Raw genomic sequence first — 18,051 nt, 5'->3', positions numbered from 1 at the left:
ATTTCCAGCATTTACATGGTAAATAACTTGTTAAGTAACAAAACAAGTAGGTAGGAATAAATCAGTAAAGTACATGGAGGGTTTCTAACTGGTAGACTTAGAAACTTCAACACAAATATATGGTTTGCTTGGCTTGAAATCAAGATGAAAGGCTCCCTAGGAAGGGCTTAGGGGAATTCTAAGAACTAGGGTTTGAGTATATGACTTGTCAAGAAGATTCTTAGCTCCTAAAATCCTTGTGGAAACTTGGCTTCCAAGTGGTCTTTGTGAAATTGACTTCAATAAGTTGTGGGACCACACGGGAATAAGTGGACCTGGGTTAGGTCAAGGGGGTAGGGTTTAGCAACCAATGATATCCTTGTCCTAATCAGGGAGGGGAAGGGGATCAAGGAAGGAATTTTCAGTGAAAAATAATGCAATGATCCCAGTGAGGTTTCTATCCTAAGGAAACCAGGGGCAAGAATCGGTCTTCAAGCTAGGGCTTGCGATATCTCATGATCCCACTGTTGGAATCTCATGAAATTTGGACGGCTTCTTGAGGATGCACTAGCGCAGTTGTGGACCAAAAATCGAAGTGTTTGGATGGCTATATTGTGAGATAATTGATGCTTTAGGTGACCTATGTAGGCTAGGTCTAGAAAAGACAGGAAAGTGAAAGAAATAAGCTTTGAGGTGATCACCTATGGAGGACCAGTGTCTAATCCTTTTGGGGGATTTGGAGTCCAGTAGAATTATGATTATAGACTTTGGATGTTTTATGTCAATGAGGACTCTACGACAACTTCGCTTATTATTAAGGCAGTAGCAAGAGCAGCTTCAAGAGCTTTATACTTTGTTTTGCAAAATAGATGGCTTATCAAGATGATTTTCAATTATGGAGCATCTCTAGGAACATTCACCCATAATACATGGCCCACACATGAAGCATCACTATCTAGAAACAAAATTTCCACAACTTCGCATAAATGGATGCAATAAATTAGCCCTAGTATAGCGAAATCCTAGCAACAATGTATGTGATAAAATAGAAAGAAAGAATAGCATTAAATTGCACTTATATGTATTAAGAGTATATCCAACCATCAAAACTTTGCCAATCAAGAAGCTCCAAGACAAGAGAAAATGATCCAAACATCAAAATTCATTCCATGATCCAAAAATTCGTCCTCCAAGAAGGATAGCAAAAATATCTAAAGGAATACAAGTCCAATCCAAGTGATGATGCTAAAATGAATTCACATCACTTGTATTTATACACTTCTAATGAGTTCAATTTAGCTAATTAGGCCTACATTAGCCCCTATAATAAAATAATGTGCAAAATAACTAACTTTTGGTGACAAACCCACCAAACTAGCTCATAAACAAAATGATAAGCCTCTCAAAAGGTCGGATGATCAATAGTACATGTCGTTGAGCCTTATAAGAGGCTTGATGAAGTCTATAGGTGCCATGATGATGAATAGGTCTCCCAAAAGTAGTGGACAAGGGTTTGGCCCCTTGTTCTCCAAATAATAAACATGTGGTGGTCCCAATGGGTGTGGGGGAAAACAAGTAACCTCATGGGTCTCCAAGTAGATCGAAGATGCATGTAGACTGTCTGTAAGGGCCCAGATAATGGTGTACGTGATGCCACATCAGCATACAAGTCCTAGGTCATCTGCCAAGTGCATGGTACAACTGTGGAGTCGGCTGGGCATGGTGAACCAGGTGCATCTTCTTCATCCAATTAGTGAATCTCGAGCAATCTCTGAACATCCCTAGGGATCCATGGAGTGTTGTCTACTGCTGTGGAGGCCCATGACTCTCTACACATACGCTACATGTGCCAAGGTAGCCCTTTGGAGGGTTAGCACCCTGTATAGGGAGACCAAACCCAAAATGGAGACCATCTGGAATCCTGCATAAGATCCAATGCGTCCCCTAGCCTTCCCGTACAAAAATCATTTAAGGAAATCGAGTTAAAGAGCTTACAAACCATGGACAATTGGTGGGCACTTGATAATGGCATGCCCTTCCATAGTAAGCTTTGGCATGTGATAATGTACCCAAGCTCCAAAGGGGTTTAACCAAGCACCATGTTGACCACTACGTGTCAACTTCCCATAGCAAGTACACCCCCTTTTCTTCACAGAAGGGATAACGCTTGATTGACATGTCCGTGCCATTCGACAGTCATCGTCGACTTGATCATATTATGTTGTAAACTCAGTCTGCATGTGTGAATTGTAAATAATCTTAGCAGATATGAGTCATGTATGTAAATTGCCTAGGTGGACCTAATTTTCTAGTGATAATCTACGTTCCGGAAGGTTTTTTGTCTCACCGATCCATGATCGGCAGAGTTTTCCTTCAGCCTAACCCCAAAGCCGAAACGAATTTTGTCATTAGAATCTTAGGGGAATCCTAGTGCGTTGATCTGCTAGATTATGGTTGTGTCGCAGAACTGGGTGGTCTATGAGGGTCTATGTCAAATGGGTTTTCCCCCTTTAGATGTAAAATTGTAAAAGTCATGATGTAAAGTGTCTTGAGGGTTAGAAAATGTTTTAATCCCCTCATAAGTCCTAAGTCCTAGGTCCTAGGTGATTTTTCCAAAGGCTAAGTTCGAGGATCCATTTAAAAATAAATAAAAAATTTTAAAAAAATAATAATAATAATAAATAAATAAATAATAAAATAAAATAAAAACTTAAAAATAATAAAATAATAATATTTTTGAGTAAATAAATGCAGAATTTCAATTTTTTAATGCATTAAAAATTTGACGGATGAGATTAAGAGATATCTTGATCCTCATCGACGGTCGAGATCATTTTGACATGGATCACTCGAACTAGCCGTTGGGAATTTTTCCTTTAAATAGGGTGCTAGGGGTCATTTGAGATCATTCGATCTATGAGTCTTGTGCTGAAAAAAGCTCTCTTGTAAACTTTTTCTAGTGCTAATAAAGAAAGACTTTGGGGTTGAAATCTTGCTGGTGTTACTCTCCTGAAGTGTTGTGAGCTATTTTATTTTCTGCATATTTTTATTTTTCAGCCATTAGTAATAGCTTGATGTAGAGTATTGTTGAACACAGGTATCTTGTTCACTTACTAGGGTTTGAATGGTAATAATATTTCTGAAATAATGGCAGGTATCTCCATTGTATCTGGAATCTAGTATTGTTTTTTCCCTCTTTATTGATGGTTGAAGTGAGCTGTGCGGGAAACCCTTATTGAGAAGATCAGTGGGCGTTTGGGGAAGTTCTCGGCTGAACTAGCCAACTCCTGCAAAGCACTCTCTTGTAGAGCCCAGCCAGTTTTGATTCTGGGTTTATCATTTAGAGTTTATTTTTGAGTTGCATGAGAGTTTTTTTCTAAAGCATCTTATAGTAAATTTGAAATTCTGAAGTATTTTTGTGGATCATTGACAAATCTGGCTTTTGTAGAGTCACAAAGCTGTAAATAATTTTAGCTAGTTCTTAGGGTTTATAGGGTTTCACTTATTTTTTACGTTTTCAGATGCTGGTTGCTTGTTTTCATTGATTTCAAGTTGCAGGTACAGGTTTTCAATCTATCTAAAGAGGGTCAGCTATCTGCCTACTGGGGTTTCATTATTTGCAGGAAGTTTATTCGAAATTTTTTTTTTTTTTGTGCTAACCTAGGCCTGCAACAGGCTCCCCATCAATTTCCAACGCAGCCTGTACGCTGCCAACTGCCTGTACGCTACCATAGCTGCCAAAACAAGTTGTTGTCATCCTTCAACATCGCCCTCAGCTCCTTCCACGCTGTGTATTCACCTTCCCTTTGCCGTCAGCTCCCTGTCCGCAAGCCTTCCCTGCAGCAAATTTATCGCCCTTCAAACGTTGTTTTCTATATATCTCCATGCTCGTCCAAAGCTGCAGCTACAAAAAAAAAAGGGACATATATATAAAACCTGCAACTAAGACGTGCCCCCTACCTGCAGCGCATCCATTTGGCCTCCATATCCATCACGTAGTCGCCAGTCACCTGCGTATCCATCTCTCTGCCCACGCATGCAGCCCTCTTTTTGTCTTCACACAGCGTAAAACCCGTGAGAATCTGCAAATAAAACAGGGAAATCACGCATTCTTTCAGTCGGCTCTCCTGCTGCAGCCGTCAAACGCTTCGACCTACATGCGCTAAACAAAGGTTTCGATTTTGGTTTGCTGCGTCTTTTTTTTTTATTCACCTGCGTTTTAATGAAACTAGATTTCAAACAGACGTATTATAATTTCCATTTTATTTCTTTTGGCTAGCTTAGAGTTAGATTCATATTATTGAGTTTAGAATTTTATAATTTTTGTTAAATCAAGATTTAATTAGAGTTTGATTTTACTAAGTTAGACTTTAGCTTTTTAATTTTAGTATTTTAAAAAAATAAATAAATAAAAGGTCCCTTTTAGTTTTAGTTTAAGCTTAGATTAGGACTTTAATTTTGTTTTATTTCAAATTTAAATTAAAAATATATATATACATATATATATATATATATTAATTTTCATTTTCTTATATAGATTAGGTGTTAGATTAGAGTTAAGTTTTAGGATTTAGATTTAATTTATATTTTTTATAGTTTGGTTAAGTTTTATTTTACTAAAAAAAAAAAAAAATTATAAAAAGCATAAAGAGTTTCTTTTCTTTTAGTTTAGATTTTAATATTTAGATTTTTAATTTAAAGTTTCATTTAGTCTTTAGTTTTGTTTTATTTGAAAAATACAAAAATATTTTGGAAATTTTTTGCCAGTTTCAGTGTCAGCTCAGGGATTTATTATGTTTTATCTTTTCTGCTGAGGCTAAAAATTTTGATGTGGGAATAATATTTATCATCTCTTTATATGGTTAAACATGCTTAAATGTTCATTTACTACATGAATGTGATCTCTAGTTAGCATTTTACGTGGTTGTTTAAAGCACTTTATCTTTCGAAATTTTAACTGTTGGAGTATCATTAAGCCATTAAGCATTTATTGATTATCTCGCATTTGGTAAAAAGTTAAGCTTTGTTTGATGGTAAATGATTGTTAATGAGCTCATATTTCTGCAGCATTTGATAAATAATCGTTTCATCATTCATTTCATAAGGCACTGGTCTATTAACTCGGTAAAATCAATTTAGTGCTTGTTTCCCTTCGTGTCTCCCAACCCAACTGGCCCGCAATTGGTCATCCATTATCCTATAGGGTCTACCCTCCTTAGCCGCAGGAGACAGGCTTAAATGGAGAGATCGGGGATCAGAGTGACAGCCCCCGGTCTGAGCATTGTCGTGACAATTTGTGCGACAACACACCCTATTAGGTGGTTTCTGCCTTTAAAGGGGACAGTATATCCAAGGTACATCCTTCAAATGGTGGTGGCATGTGATAAAGAGATGAATGGAGTAGGGAATGTGATGGACAACCCTGGGCCACATGTCGAGGTACAAGGGTAGCTAGTAAAGGGAATGTTAGGATATACCGACACACAGGAAATAGTTAAATATAACTTGGTCTAGTGTAGAGTTAGATAATGTGTGTTTCTTTACTATGTACTTTTGTAACTTACAATCTGACGATCATGATATGTTCTATACATTAAGTGATCCGACGGTTCATTCTCTCCTCGATATTACCGACACTTGATCTGTGACTTAACACCCGATTGGTCCACAATCTCTATTTAAAGAGCATGGAGGGTCATTTGTAGGGTGACCGTTCATGAGAGAAGCTTATGTAAATTTTCTTTCTTTTATTAATAAATTGCTTGAAGTGGCCGCGTTGGCTCAGGTCGTGGACTGTTTCCCTCTTTGAGGGTTTTAACCACATCAAGAATATTGGTGTATTGATCTATGATCTGTTTGTGAGCAGTGTCCTTTGGTGTTCTATCTGAGGAACTTACCCTGTAAATTCCTACATGGTATCAGAGCTATTTGAGGGTCGCATCCGTTGGTGATCCAAATCTGAAGCCGATACAACTACATTCGACTGTTGTTTCCTAGATCTACTGTTTCTAACTGCTTTCGAGCCAAGAGGATTGCTCTATTGTGTTAGGAGCATTTGTTCCAGTGAGGAACCCCTTTCGTTTCACGCAAAAAGGTTTCTGGTAGCCCTAGCTACGTCATTTTTAAGATCTGGAGGTATACAATCTTTATTTGCAGTTTTAGTTATTCATCTCTCTGTTTATTTCGGTTTATTTAGCTCTCTATTTTTTATTACCGGATCTATACCTTTCATTTTTACATATGCTCTTTGCCCCGCGACTCTATGTGATCTGGGCAAATCATAAACAGAAAGGAAGGATTTTTCTCATGCGTATGCTCTTTTCTGTCGCGCCTTAATGTGATCTCGGAAAATCAGAAACACTGAGGAAAATATTTAGTTTCCGATGAAAACTAACTTCAAGCCATAAGGTTTGGTTTTTTTGCATGTCCGCGTTGGGTTGTGTGGCTTTTTGTTTTGTAGGCAAAAAGAGATTTTTCAAGTAAGCACGCACCCCAAAGCTTCAGTGACTAAAGAAAAAACCCCTCTTCCTCTTTTCCAAAAATTACTAGCCTTTTAAACTAGCTCACTTGGTCCAAAGTTAATTTATGAGAATAGAAGTCTTGGGTTCAGGTCTTTCTTTTTGTTGAGTTTTTTTTCAAAAATCACATGTAAGTTATGTTTTAATGTTACTTTATGTAAAAGTGTTCTCACCCATTACAAAAAGTGAGTCACTTATAATTCTAAAGTCTATTTATCTTTTATTTAAGTTACAATTTAGTGAGTAGCTCATAAAGTACCATTGTAAAAGTGACTTTCACTTATTTATAAAAGTGGGTCACATAAAATCTTTTTTTAAAGTGAGCTAATTAGATTAAGTTTGGAAAGGGGGGTTTAAATATAACATTATCATTCACTTCCGCACATTCACGCACTTCGTTGGCATCTTCAACAACTTTTCTTCAAAAAGCCATAACTTCTTCATCCGGAAGCCGTTTTCAGAGCCGTTTTTTTTAATCAGCCTAATTTTTCGATATCTTTCCATTGGAACACTTAGTTTCAGCATCTACAGCTTCAGTTTCTGTTAAAATGGAAAGTCCATGCCAAGTTATTCTTGACAGCACCAACTACTTCCAATGGTGGTCCTACATTGTGGATTTACTTAGAAGTAAAGGTCTTTATAGAATAGCCTCAGGCCAAGAAACTAAACTAAAGATGAAGATAAGGCAACCAAATGGGAAAATAGGCAAGATCAAGCAAGTGGGTTAATAGGGATGTCTATTTCTCCAGACCTTAGATTCCATATCGCAAAACATGATACACCTAATGAAGCAATGAAACAACTCAGTAAAGATTTTGGAATTAAAAATGAAATTAGAGCCCATCAACTCGAAAATGAGTTGCTTACGTTGGACCCCAATAATTTTTCTTCCATTGAAACTTTTTTGTCCAAGTTCAAGACCCTTAGACTTCTCTTGGAAGGTGTTAAGGTTAAGAAAAAATATGGTAGTCTTATCTATTCCATCCTTACTAAGTTGGGACCAACCTACTCTATGTTTGTTTCCACCTTCCATTCTACTAGAGAAGACTTCATTTCTCAAGGACAAGACTACAAGTACCCCTCTTTTGATGCCTTTTGTGATTCTTTAATAAGAGAACAAGAAAAACTCTTACATCTTGGTGTTTTTAATCTTGGAAACTCTTCTAAGAAAGCCTTAACTGCCCAGCGACAACCAAATTCAAAGAATCCTAAGAAGCAGTGTCCTAAAAAGAATGGTCCTAACCAACCAAGGGTCCTAAGCAATTTCAATCTCAAAATGAAAAATCAATTCAACAAAATGATAAGGAAAATAAAAACAAAGAGAAGAAGACTGATAGACATTGCAACTTTTGTAATCGAGATGGCCACTTAGAATCCAAATGCTTTAAGAAGATGGAAGCCTTGGAAACAGCAATGAAGAAGCATAACATCCATTTGGAGCATTCTTCAACTTCAACTTCATCTTCAAGAATAGCACTTTCTGCCTGTGGTTGTCAAGCATCTCAGTCTAGTTATGCACTAAATCTATCTTCTTCTTCTCATTCTCATGAGTGGCTCATTGATTCTAGAGCTTCTTATCACATGGCCAAAAACAAAGCCATGTTTTCTTCTTTAAATGAGTGTAACACCAAAAATATATATGTTGGTGATGATAGATCTCTTAGTGTTGTGGGGACTGGAACTATTCATCTAGACAATGGTCAATTTAATGACGTATTATGTGTTCCAACCTTATCCTGCAACCTTCTATCTATATATCAAATAATTCATTCAGGTGAAGGTAAAATCATTGAATTTTCACCTCATAATGTTGTAATTAAGTACCTAAGAGATCCTAGACATATTTTAGCTACTGGCATTGCTGATGATTCTACAAGGTTGTATAAGTTTAACAACTTTGGGTCATCAACTCTTCCCTCGGTATTTGTTGCTCATAATGATGAAGTGAGCAAACTTTGGCATGAGTGATTTGGTCACTTAAACTATCGCTCCCTTCAAAATCTATGTAAAGAAAATATGGTGACAAGTCTTCTTATGGTATCTTGCAGAGATGGTGTTTGTTCCAGATGTATACTCCGAAAAAATCATCGTGATAGTTTTGAACATGCCTCTTGGCATGCCTCATCCCCTTCACAGCTTGTGCATAGTGATTTATGTGGTCCACTTCCACTTGTTTCATTCTCTGGCTACAAGTATTTCTTAACTTTCATTGATGATTTCTCGAGACACACTTGGGTATACTTCTTAAAATTCAAGAGTGAAGTATTTAACATGTTCTTAGCCTTTAAGGCCTTTGTTGAAAAACAATTTGGACATCAAATTCTTAAGCTAAGATCTGATAATGGCGGAGAATATGTTAACAGCAAATTCATCAACTTTTGCACTGATCATGGAATTCAAATGCAACATATTGTTCCATATACTCCACAACAAAATGGTGTAGCTGAAAGGAAGAATCGTACCTTAAAGGAAATGGCCAATTGAATGCTTCAACCTAAAGGACTTAGTCTTAATTTTTGGGCATAAGCAATTAACTGTGCAAATTACATAGTAAATCACACTCCTGCTAAGGTTTTGAAGAATATCACTCCAGAAGAAGCATGGAGCTCAATTAAACTAGATGTAAATCACTTTTGTGTTTTTGGAAGTGAAGCATGGGCCCATATTCCAGATGAGAAACATAACGCTTTAGAACCTAAGAGTGAAAAATGTATTTTTGTTGGATACTCTGAAGATGTCAAAGGATATAGACTTATTCCACTTAAGTCCAAAAATGTTATCATTAGAAGAGATGTAAAGTTTGTTGAAAATATATTGGCCTACGAGCCTAGTTCGGTGGATGTGCCACCTCTCCCTATCCCTTCTACTTCTGAAAAGATTTCTTCTTCAAATGATGACAGCGAGGATGACAATCCTCCCCCACATTCTCAGGATCCTCCTTCAGCTCCTTAGCTTCCAAAGTGGGTTCGTGCTACTCGGGATGCAGCAGGTGCTCTTGCAGGTGATCCTACAGATCAGCGACGAACACGTTCTCAATTCGATTGAGCCTCTTCTTTACTAGCTCAAGCTTCAGCGAATTATGATCCTGACACCTTTGCAGAAGCTTCAAGCCATCCAGATTGGGAACGCAACTATGAATGAAAAATATCGTTCATTATTGGCAAATGATACATGGGATCTTGTTCCTCTTCCAAAGGGACAAAAACTTGTTAGATGCAAATGGGTTTACAGAACCAAGTTTGGACCAGATGGAAAAGTTGATAAACATAAAGCTCATCTTGTTGCTAAGGGTTTTTCACAAGTTGAAGGCATTGACTATACTGAAACCTTCTCCCCTGTTGCCAAAATGAACTCTATCCGCCTTGTTCTTTCCCTTGCTACCTCTTTTAAATGGGAATTCCATCAGATGGATGTTAAATCCGCCTTCTTGCATGGGGACTTGCATGAAGAAATCTATATGGAACAACCTCCTGGATTTATACAAACAGACTCCAGCCTTGTATGTCAGCTTAAGAAATCCCTTTATGGTCTCAAGCAAGCCCCTCAGGCTTGGTATGCCAAAATGGATAGCTTTCTTTTAGATACTGGCTTTTCTAGGTGTCATTCTGACAATATTGTCTACACTAAGAAAGTGGTTAAGTCTCTTATCATTCTTGTTCTTTATGTTGATGATCTTATCCTTACTGATAGTGATCCCAACCTTATAAACCATGTGAAGTCCAGCCTTAAAAAGTAGTTTGAAATGACAGACTTAGGACACTTGCATTATTTTCTTGGTCTTCAAGTCTTGCAATCCAAGGAAGGTATTTACCTTTCCCAGTCCAAGTATGCCTCTGATCTTCTACGCCACTTTCACATGAAAGACTGTAAACCAGCCCCTTCTCCCTTTCAGTTTGGAGTTAAACTTTCAATCACTTGTACTTCCCCTGAAGCTGATGCTACCTTATACCGTCAACTTGTCGGAAAACTTTTGTATTTGACCCATACCCGTCCTGACCTTTCCTTTGTTGTTGGCCTTATTGCTCAGTTTATGCAAAACCCACATGAAAGTCATTGGAAAGTGGCTAAAAGAATACTCATTATGTTCGAAGTACAATTCAGTCTGGGATTCATTACAGTGCAGAAGCATCTCCTCTATTGGCTAGTTTCACTGGTTCTGATTGGGCTGGTGACCCTGATGATCGAAAGTCTACTGCAGGTTATGTGTTCACTCTTGGTTTTGGACCTATTACATGGGCTTGTAAGAAACAAAGTGCCATTTCTCTTTCTTCAGCAGAAGCAAAGTATCGTGGCCGCGTAGAAGCTAGTAAGGAAGCCTTGTGGCTTCGTCAAATCTTGTAAGAGTTTGGCTTTCAGCAGCAGCATCTGACTACACTTTGGTGTGATAATCAAAGTGCCATTCAACTATGCAAAGATCCAGTCCAACATCAATGCAGCAAACACATTGAACTACACATGCACTTCATCAGAAAGCTCATTCATGACCATGTTCTTGAAGTGCAATATTGTTCAACCAATGATCAAGTTGCAGACATCTTTACAAAGGCTCTCACAGAGGCGAAGTTTACTAAACTTCGATTTATGGTTGGAGTTCAGGAAGTTGTCACTAAGGGGGGATAGGCTCTAATGCCTCCTTCCTTCTCCTATTGTGTCATATTTGTACATCCTTCAATCCTATCCCAAGTTGTCCTTAAGGGGGGATGTTAGGGTATTCCAACACATAGGAAATAGTTAAGTATAACTTGGTCTAGTGTAGAGTTAGGTAAAGTGTGTTTCTTTACTATGTACTTTTGTAACTTATAATCCGACGGTCACGATATGTTCTAGACATTAAGTGATCCGACGGTTCATTCTCCCCTCAGTATTACCGACACTTGATCCATGGCTTAAGGCTCAATTAGTCCATGATCTCTATTTAAAGAGCATGGAGAGTCATTTGTAGGGTGACCGTTGATGAGAGAAGCTTATGTAAATTTTCTTTCTTTTATTAATAAATTGCCTGAAGTGGCCACGTTGGCTCAGACCATGGACTGTTTCCCTCTTTGAGGGTTTTAACCACGTCAAGAATACTGGTGTATTGATCTGTGATCTATTTGTGAGCGGTGTCCTTTGGTGTTCTATCTGAGGAACTTACCCTGTAAATTCCTACAGGGAAGCCCACACTTGGGTATATAATATATAGGAGGGGGCAATTGTGGTGCATGAGGTGCCCCGACCTTGATTTTTCCACCCTTCTTTTATGCCTTTTGTCTTCTATGATTTTTCTTTAATTAACTGCTCCGGGCTCAAAGGATAAGAGCATGATGTGTAAGGTATAACAGTGGATACCCCCTTAAGGTAGGGCGGTTCATTACCCACCAGGGGTTGGGATAATCATGGGTTCCTAAATGATAAAGGAGTCTCATTAAAGGCATATAGGAACCAAGGTGATGGCTATGGGAATGGGGTAGAGCTCATGCATTTGTTTTTGCCCACGTGCTAAATATGTTTGTCCCGACTATCTTTTGCATCTTGTGGTACATTTTCCTATTGAAGGTGGCCAATTATGCTTTTACTTTTCTTTTCAGCTACATCAACCTCCGGGGCATCGTTCCAAGCCTGACCCAAGGTGTGGGAAAGGGGAAGGGGAGGCTAACCCTATGCGGACCCAGTGGAGAAATGTGGACCAAGATGGGAAAGATGATGGATGAGCTTATAATAAATGGAAGGGGAGTGATATATGCGGATGGGGAAACGAGACCACACAACCAAAATCGGGGTTTCCCATGTAGTACCACCCTAAAACCCAAATGTCAGTAAAGGAGATCCCACGGGACTAAGATCCAAGGGTAACATCCAAAAGAGGTCTAAGGGACAGAAGCATAAACCTAGCCCACTCTTTCTGTCGAATTCCCCCATTAATCCATGCCCAGAAGTGTCCATGATAAACAAACCACAATACTCAATTACCAAATGACAAGGCATACCTTTAAGTTCGGGAGGCCCACCTTCAAACATACGATCATGAAAGATGGGTGAGGGACCACATGGTTGGCTCAAGTGGCAGAGAAATGGCACAATGTGCTAGTTGGTGGTTGCAAGGGGCTGCTGGCTGTGAGGACCATCTTGGAGAAAAAAATTCTCTTAGGGATATCACCCACAAAATGATGGGTAACAAGACCATTTCAATTAATTTGGTTTGCACAGATTGTAGAACGATTATTAAACAGACGACAAACCCACAGAAAATTTGTTGTCCATTTTGCAATAGAGATTTTTTAGAATAGTTAACACCTAAGTCACATGACACGAGAACACGAGACACGGAGGACACGTAAATACGAGTATTCAATACGAAACGCAGCAATCTGGAAACAGGACACGGGGGACACGTTTTATATATATATATATATATATATATATATATATATATATATATACTGAAATATAGTTTTTTATCCATATTAAATTGCAGGTTGCAGCTTATCTAATCAAATTAAAATATGTAAGAAGACTGCAGCACTGATCCCCTAGAAGACAAATAAGAGCACTAGTGGCAACTCTGCATGATATTTTAAGATTGATTTTGAGACAGACCTTTGGGGATACATTTTGATGGTAGCTATGGTGATATTTGTTAGGATACCTCTACCCTCACACAAACGAATGATGGATCTGTTGCTCCAGGGGCAGACTTGTGCATACAAATTGAGCAAAACAACTCAAATTGCCCCAGAGATGAAGCTGTTGATGTCAAACATGCAGATGAGGGCATTTCAGAAGTGAAACAACAGCTCCCTATCCTTGCTAAAAATTGCCTACAAGGAGCAGACTGCAGTCAATATTTTGAGAGACCATTTGGAAACCCTTGGTGATGAAAGCACATAAGGAAGTGCAGGCTGATAACAATGTAGATATTAATGAAGGAGCAGGTCAGTTTAATGACAAACATAATAAAAACATCTTTAACCTACAGAATGGATCAAACAAGGGGATATTTACGGCACATGGACATGGCTGCAAAGCTGGTAGACATACTAGCATTTCCATCTTAGATCCCCAATTACGACCTGCTAATTATTTGGAACTGCAAATAATTTCGCTCCTCTTCCATTAATCACAACCAACTGAGTAATTCCAACCAGATGGTTTTAGCCTAACAAAGCAATATGTTTTTCTGTATACAACGAGTGCCCAACATAAAATATGTTTTTCTGTATGCAACGAGTGCCTAACAGAGAAATATGCTGGACATTTCTACAAAAAGTTAAATACTCCCATTTGTATTTGTTTGAAGGCCTATACTAGCAGTATCAAAATCTGTCGATAAGTCTCATAAAGTCTGACAAAGGCAGGAATACAAATTAGTCATTAAACTGCACAGAAGGTCCTGACTGACCAAGTTTCCAATAGAGTGAAATGCCAGAAATCTCTTCACATTGCACGATAATGAAAAAAATTATAACTTAGAATTTAGAAACGGTAAACGGAAACCCCATCTGGCATCAATCATATATAAATTATATAATGATTAATCAAATAATTTACAAAACGGTAAACGTGAAGTTTGAACACGGGTTTAGGGGTTTACAGGTTTACGGGCCGGTTTTCTTGAACACTGAAGCGGAAGCCTGAACGCTGCACAGCACAATCGGCACGGGCACCACACTCTGCTCCAAACTCAGTTCAAACTTCAAACACGCTGCTCCACACGACAACTCCACACACACAACAGCTCCACACGACAGCACACGATGAAAAGAACCGGGAAAAATCCATTGCGTGGGCAACTGGGCTTTAAACTACACTTTTTAGTGGGGTACACATTCAACCGAACGAAAAACGTTAGGGCAACGTTTTCGATCAACGGAATACGCATTTTCCAGATGCAGGACACGACGAAAACTGGCGAATACGTTTTACATTTTACAGGACACGATGAAAAACGTTTTCGACACGTTTTAAGGTCGTTTTCGTGTCCGACACGTAAAATACGGGACACGGGACCTTGGTGGACATGTCTTGTGACTTAGGTTAACACCCAGAACAAATTTCTCCAGCAAATAGAAGAATTTTTTCTTGCTTTCTCCCAAAATAATTTTCTTTCGACACCTCCAAAATAAACCCTCGAACAATCTGCAATTAAAACCCTCAGCCTTCAGGCTGGCAGGAAGACTAGCTCTAATACCACTGTAATATCCTGAATGGGGAAATTACGGGTATTTTCCTGAAATGCCTTTTTAAACAAAATCTTCACAACCAAATCCTCATAAATTTAGCAGAACATTGCCATGTAAAATAAGCAATCAGCATGCAGCAAACAAGTACGCAATAAACTGGAAACAATCTCAGCTTTATTATTTTACGAAACAGGGTTACATGCAGATAAACTGAGAATAGTGAAACTAGAAGCTGGCCTCCAAGTTACTTTGTTGCACTGCACAGCCCCTCCAAACTAACATGAACTGCACTACTAAGCTTTCCTATGAACTATGGATGAATTCACCAAGGGGAGATGGGTACTTGCCCAATCTCACTTAATCACCCGAGGGTTTTTATCATGGGGCTACAAATGAAATAGAGAACCGGGTTCTCAACGTCTTATACAAGAAGAAAGATCAAATCCCAGATGTCTTGTGATGGCTTCCTCCTCCTTTTATAGATCTGATGGACCCCTCTACAATCTCCTATTTTATTATTATTTTAATCATTGAGCACATTTCCCTGTTTTTATTTCAATTAAAATATCTTTTTAATGTGGGAAAATGGTAAATTGGCCACCATGCCTCCTCAGGCCACTGAAAATCACTTCTAACCATCCCATCTTGTAGATCTTCTCGTTCTGGTTCCAATGTGTTGTTACACTAAGGTGTTTCATCAAGTATTACTCTTGGAATGCGACCTTAAGCGTAATTAATTGAGTTGGGCATAATAATAACCCCGTTTTACGAGAATTATCAGAATGCAATGGAACAAGAAACAAGTTGTGCGGAATCAATCCTGATGATGGAATATGGCAAGTGAACTCTTCAAGACACCATAAAACATCTCCAAAAGCCCCTGGGCCCACTGATGAAGTAAACCTGCACCTGTGACCTGTCTGCCTCCAACCTTGAAAGTCCATTGTAACCATGCCATAAGGAACACCAGAAAAAAGAACATCACGGATATGTAGTTATTGGTTGTAGCGTGATGTTTTTGGACTCTAGAGAGTATTTAGACCCTTGATGTCTAAGTATTTTGTTTCAGATATGTATCGTGTTTTTCACTCAACAACATTTTGCTATATTCAGCCTTAGTACTTGCTATTAACATGATCAAACTTTGCATAATGGTTGTAACAGGCTAGTTCCGTTTTGATAACTTTGCTCACAATGATGAATCATGAGATGCATTTATTATTCTTTTGACGTGTTTTTAACTTTTTGCATCACACTACCAAGACTTAGGATGGATATCAGAATTCAGAATCAATGTGTGATGAATCACTTCACATCTTATATATCAATTTTATTTTCATATTTATTCGTTTGGTGTGGTTGTTGCTTTAGATGTTTAAAAATAACGAAAAAATACATAATTTTGTATTTTTAAAGTTTCCCAATATTTTTGTTGATATTTTCCAATATCTTCCTTGATATTGCCAATAAGTTAAATTTTCCAAACCCTCAACGATTATTCAACAACACAATAAGAGTAGCACTGGTATAAATACACACAAATCTTTTGTATTATCATCTTGAACTCATTAATGAGTGACTCTTGCCCAAAGGCACCATATCACTTGTTCTCTTGTTCACGAGTCCACTTCTGTTTATGTAATATTTATGTTCAAGGTTTATGCCAGATTATGATTTGCTGAAGCACTCACCATAGATCCATGATCTCCTGATCATTCCAACATCCCCTAGCTAGTGAATGTAAGGCCCTGCATAATAATGGCATGGACATTTACTACAACAATCCATTTACTTATTAATATGGCATAACCATTACTCACGGAGATATTGTACATACATGCATGGATGGTTTATTAGTGGACTCTTAGATGTATTATGTATGATTGAGGGAGTCCCAAGGATTTGTACAGGTAGTTGTAAAATTCCAAGTAGGGGCAAGGGAAGGGCCCTAAAATAAGAGGATCACAGATTCACTATGGTTAGTCATCAAGCACCTATGGAATTATGATGTGATCTATGGGGTCACAGGAAACTTACTGATGGCTGTGGAGTAGTCATGACCATTACTAGCATTGGCCATAGGAATGAGGTCTCTTACAAGAGGATTGGCATGATCCTAAATACTTCTCTAATGGTTGAGGTCTATGGAGTCCCAAGTTCCAACTAGAGCTTAATCATTAGATACCCATAGTGCTTGAGTAGTAGGGCATGCTTGTTAACTTTCTCTATAATGATCTGCTTTCTTCTTCTATCTTCCACAGGTTTAGAAGCTGACCCTTGACATCAGTCTTGATCAACAAGGGGTGCAATGTTTCTTAACATAGCTTGATTTCTGAGTTTCAAACCTGTCATTTATATTTTGAACATCTTTGCCTGTCTTTTCCTATTCATATTCCAACATTTTGAATGTGTGATAATGGGATTACCACTCAAATTACAACGGACAATTTTCCAAATTTCAGTAACAGTAGCCAAAATATGCTAACAAGAAGTTCCATGTTTCTATGAATAACATGGAATCAACATAGCATGCCTATGTGCAGTCCTCAGAGGATGTGGATTATCAGAGCACCACTATTCTACCAACAGAAAAGAAAAAGATAACAATCAATCACATTGATAAAGTAAATACAGTGGTTACAATCAGACATTTATAAAATCTCCAATGTATTTAATTGGTATTAACGATTATGATGAACTCCAATGAAAATGTTGTTTAATGTGTCCCTTTGCCCCTTAGAAAAGAATCTCATGTTGCCTTCACATACTTTCTCATTCAAATGCATGTAGCACCTATCAAATGAAGACACCAAAGTTCAAAAATACAGCACTTATAGAAAGCTTACTCTGCTTATGACTAAAGGCATAAGAGATAGTCCTTACCGATGAAGATATTAGGTACTGTTGATTGTCCAGTTAGTCTCTTCAATGCATTCTTTAACTGATATTGCGCAGGTCCTAGAAATAGACAAGTGTTAAACAAAGTTAATTTTTCAAAATTTAGAAGAAGATGCACTTTCTCCCATTTAAAAAGTGCATTTTGTGGAAGTGAGAAACATTGATACGTGTGGTGGTCCAGGTTTAGAACTCTTGTTTCCAGTTAGCCTTATGGTTTGGATTCTGGAATAACATAACATATTGGACACATAAGATGGTAGAAAGGCTTCCAAAAATACTCAAAAAATATTCTAAAAGTTCTTTAATCAATATATAAAACGGTAATAAACAGTTTACAATAACTTCAAAACCTGAAGCTTTTATCAGATATAACATTTATGAGCATAAAATGATTTTTTTTCCTTACTAAGCCGTGCCTAGGCCAGGGCCAGCCTACATTTTGGATGGAATAACAATCTTCCCAACTGCAGGATGCTGTCACCAGGATTGTGCGAGAC

General features: G+C 38.0%; 1 protein-coding gene across 2 annotated transcripts in view; it reads right to left on the bottom strand.

Annotated features, from left to right (window-relative positions):
- The window catches only part of LOC149204107 (glutaredoxin-like), a 167,320-nt gene that overhangs the window by 75,938 nt on the left and 73,331 nt on the right, over positions 1–18,051 (bottom strand). The window contains exon 3 of one of the 2 annotated variants that reach the window (XM_089393201.1): positions 17,540–17,614. The exons of the other annotated variant lie outside the window; for it this stretch is intronic. Within the exon in view, the coding sequence (XP_089249327.1) occupies positions 17,540–17,614 (75 nt within the window). The remainder of the gene's footprint in view (positions 1–17,539; positions 17,615–18,051) is intronic. 2 annotated transcript variants of the gene reach the window in all.

This window comes from Pinus tabuliformis, chromosome 1_2 (genome assembly GCF_031772625.1).
Source record: "Pinus tabuliformis cultivar Carrire ecotype Pingquan chromosome 1_2, CPIR1, whole genome shotgun sequence".
NCBI lineage: Eukaryota > Viridiplantae > Streptophyta > Pinopsida > Pinales > Pinaceae > Pinus > Pinus tabuliformis.
This window is presented reverse-complemented; position numbering and strand designations above follow the sequence as displayed.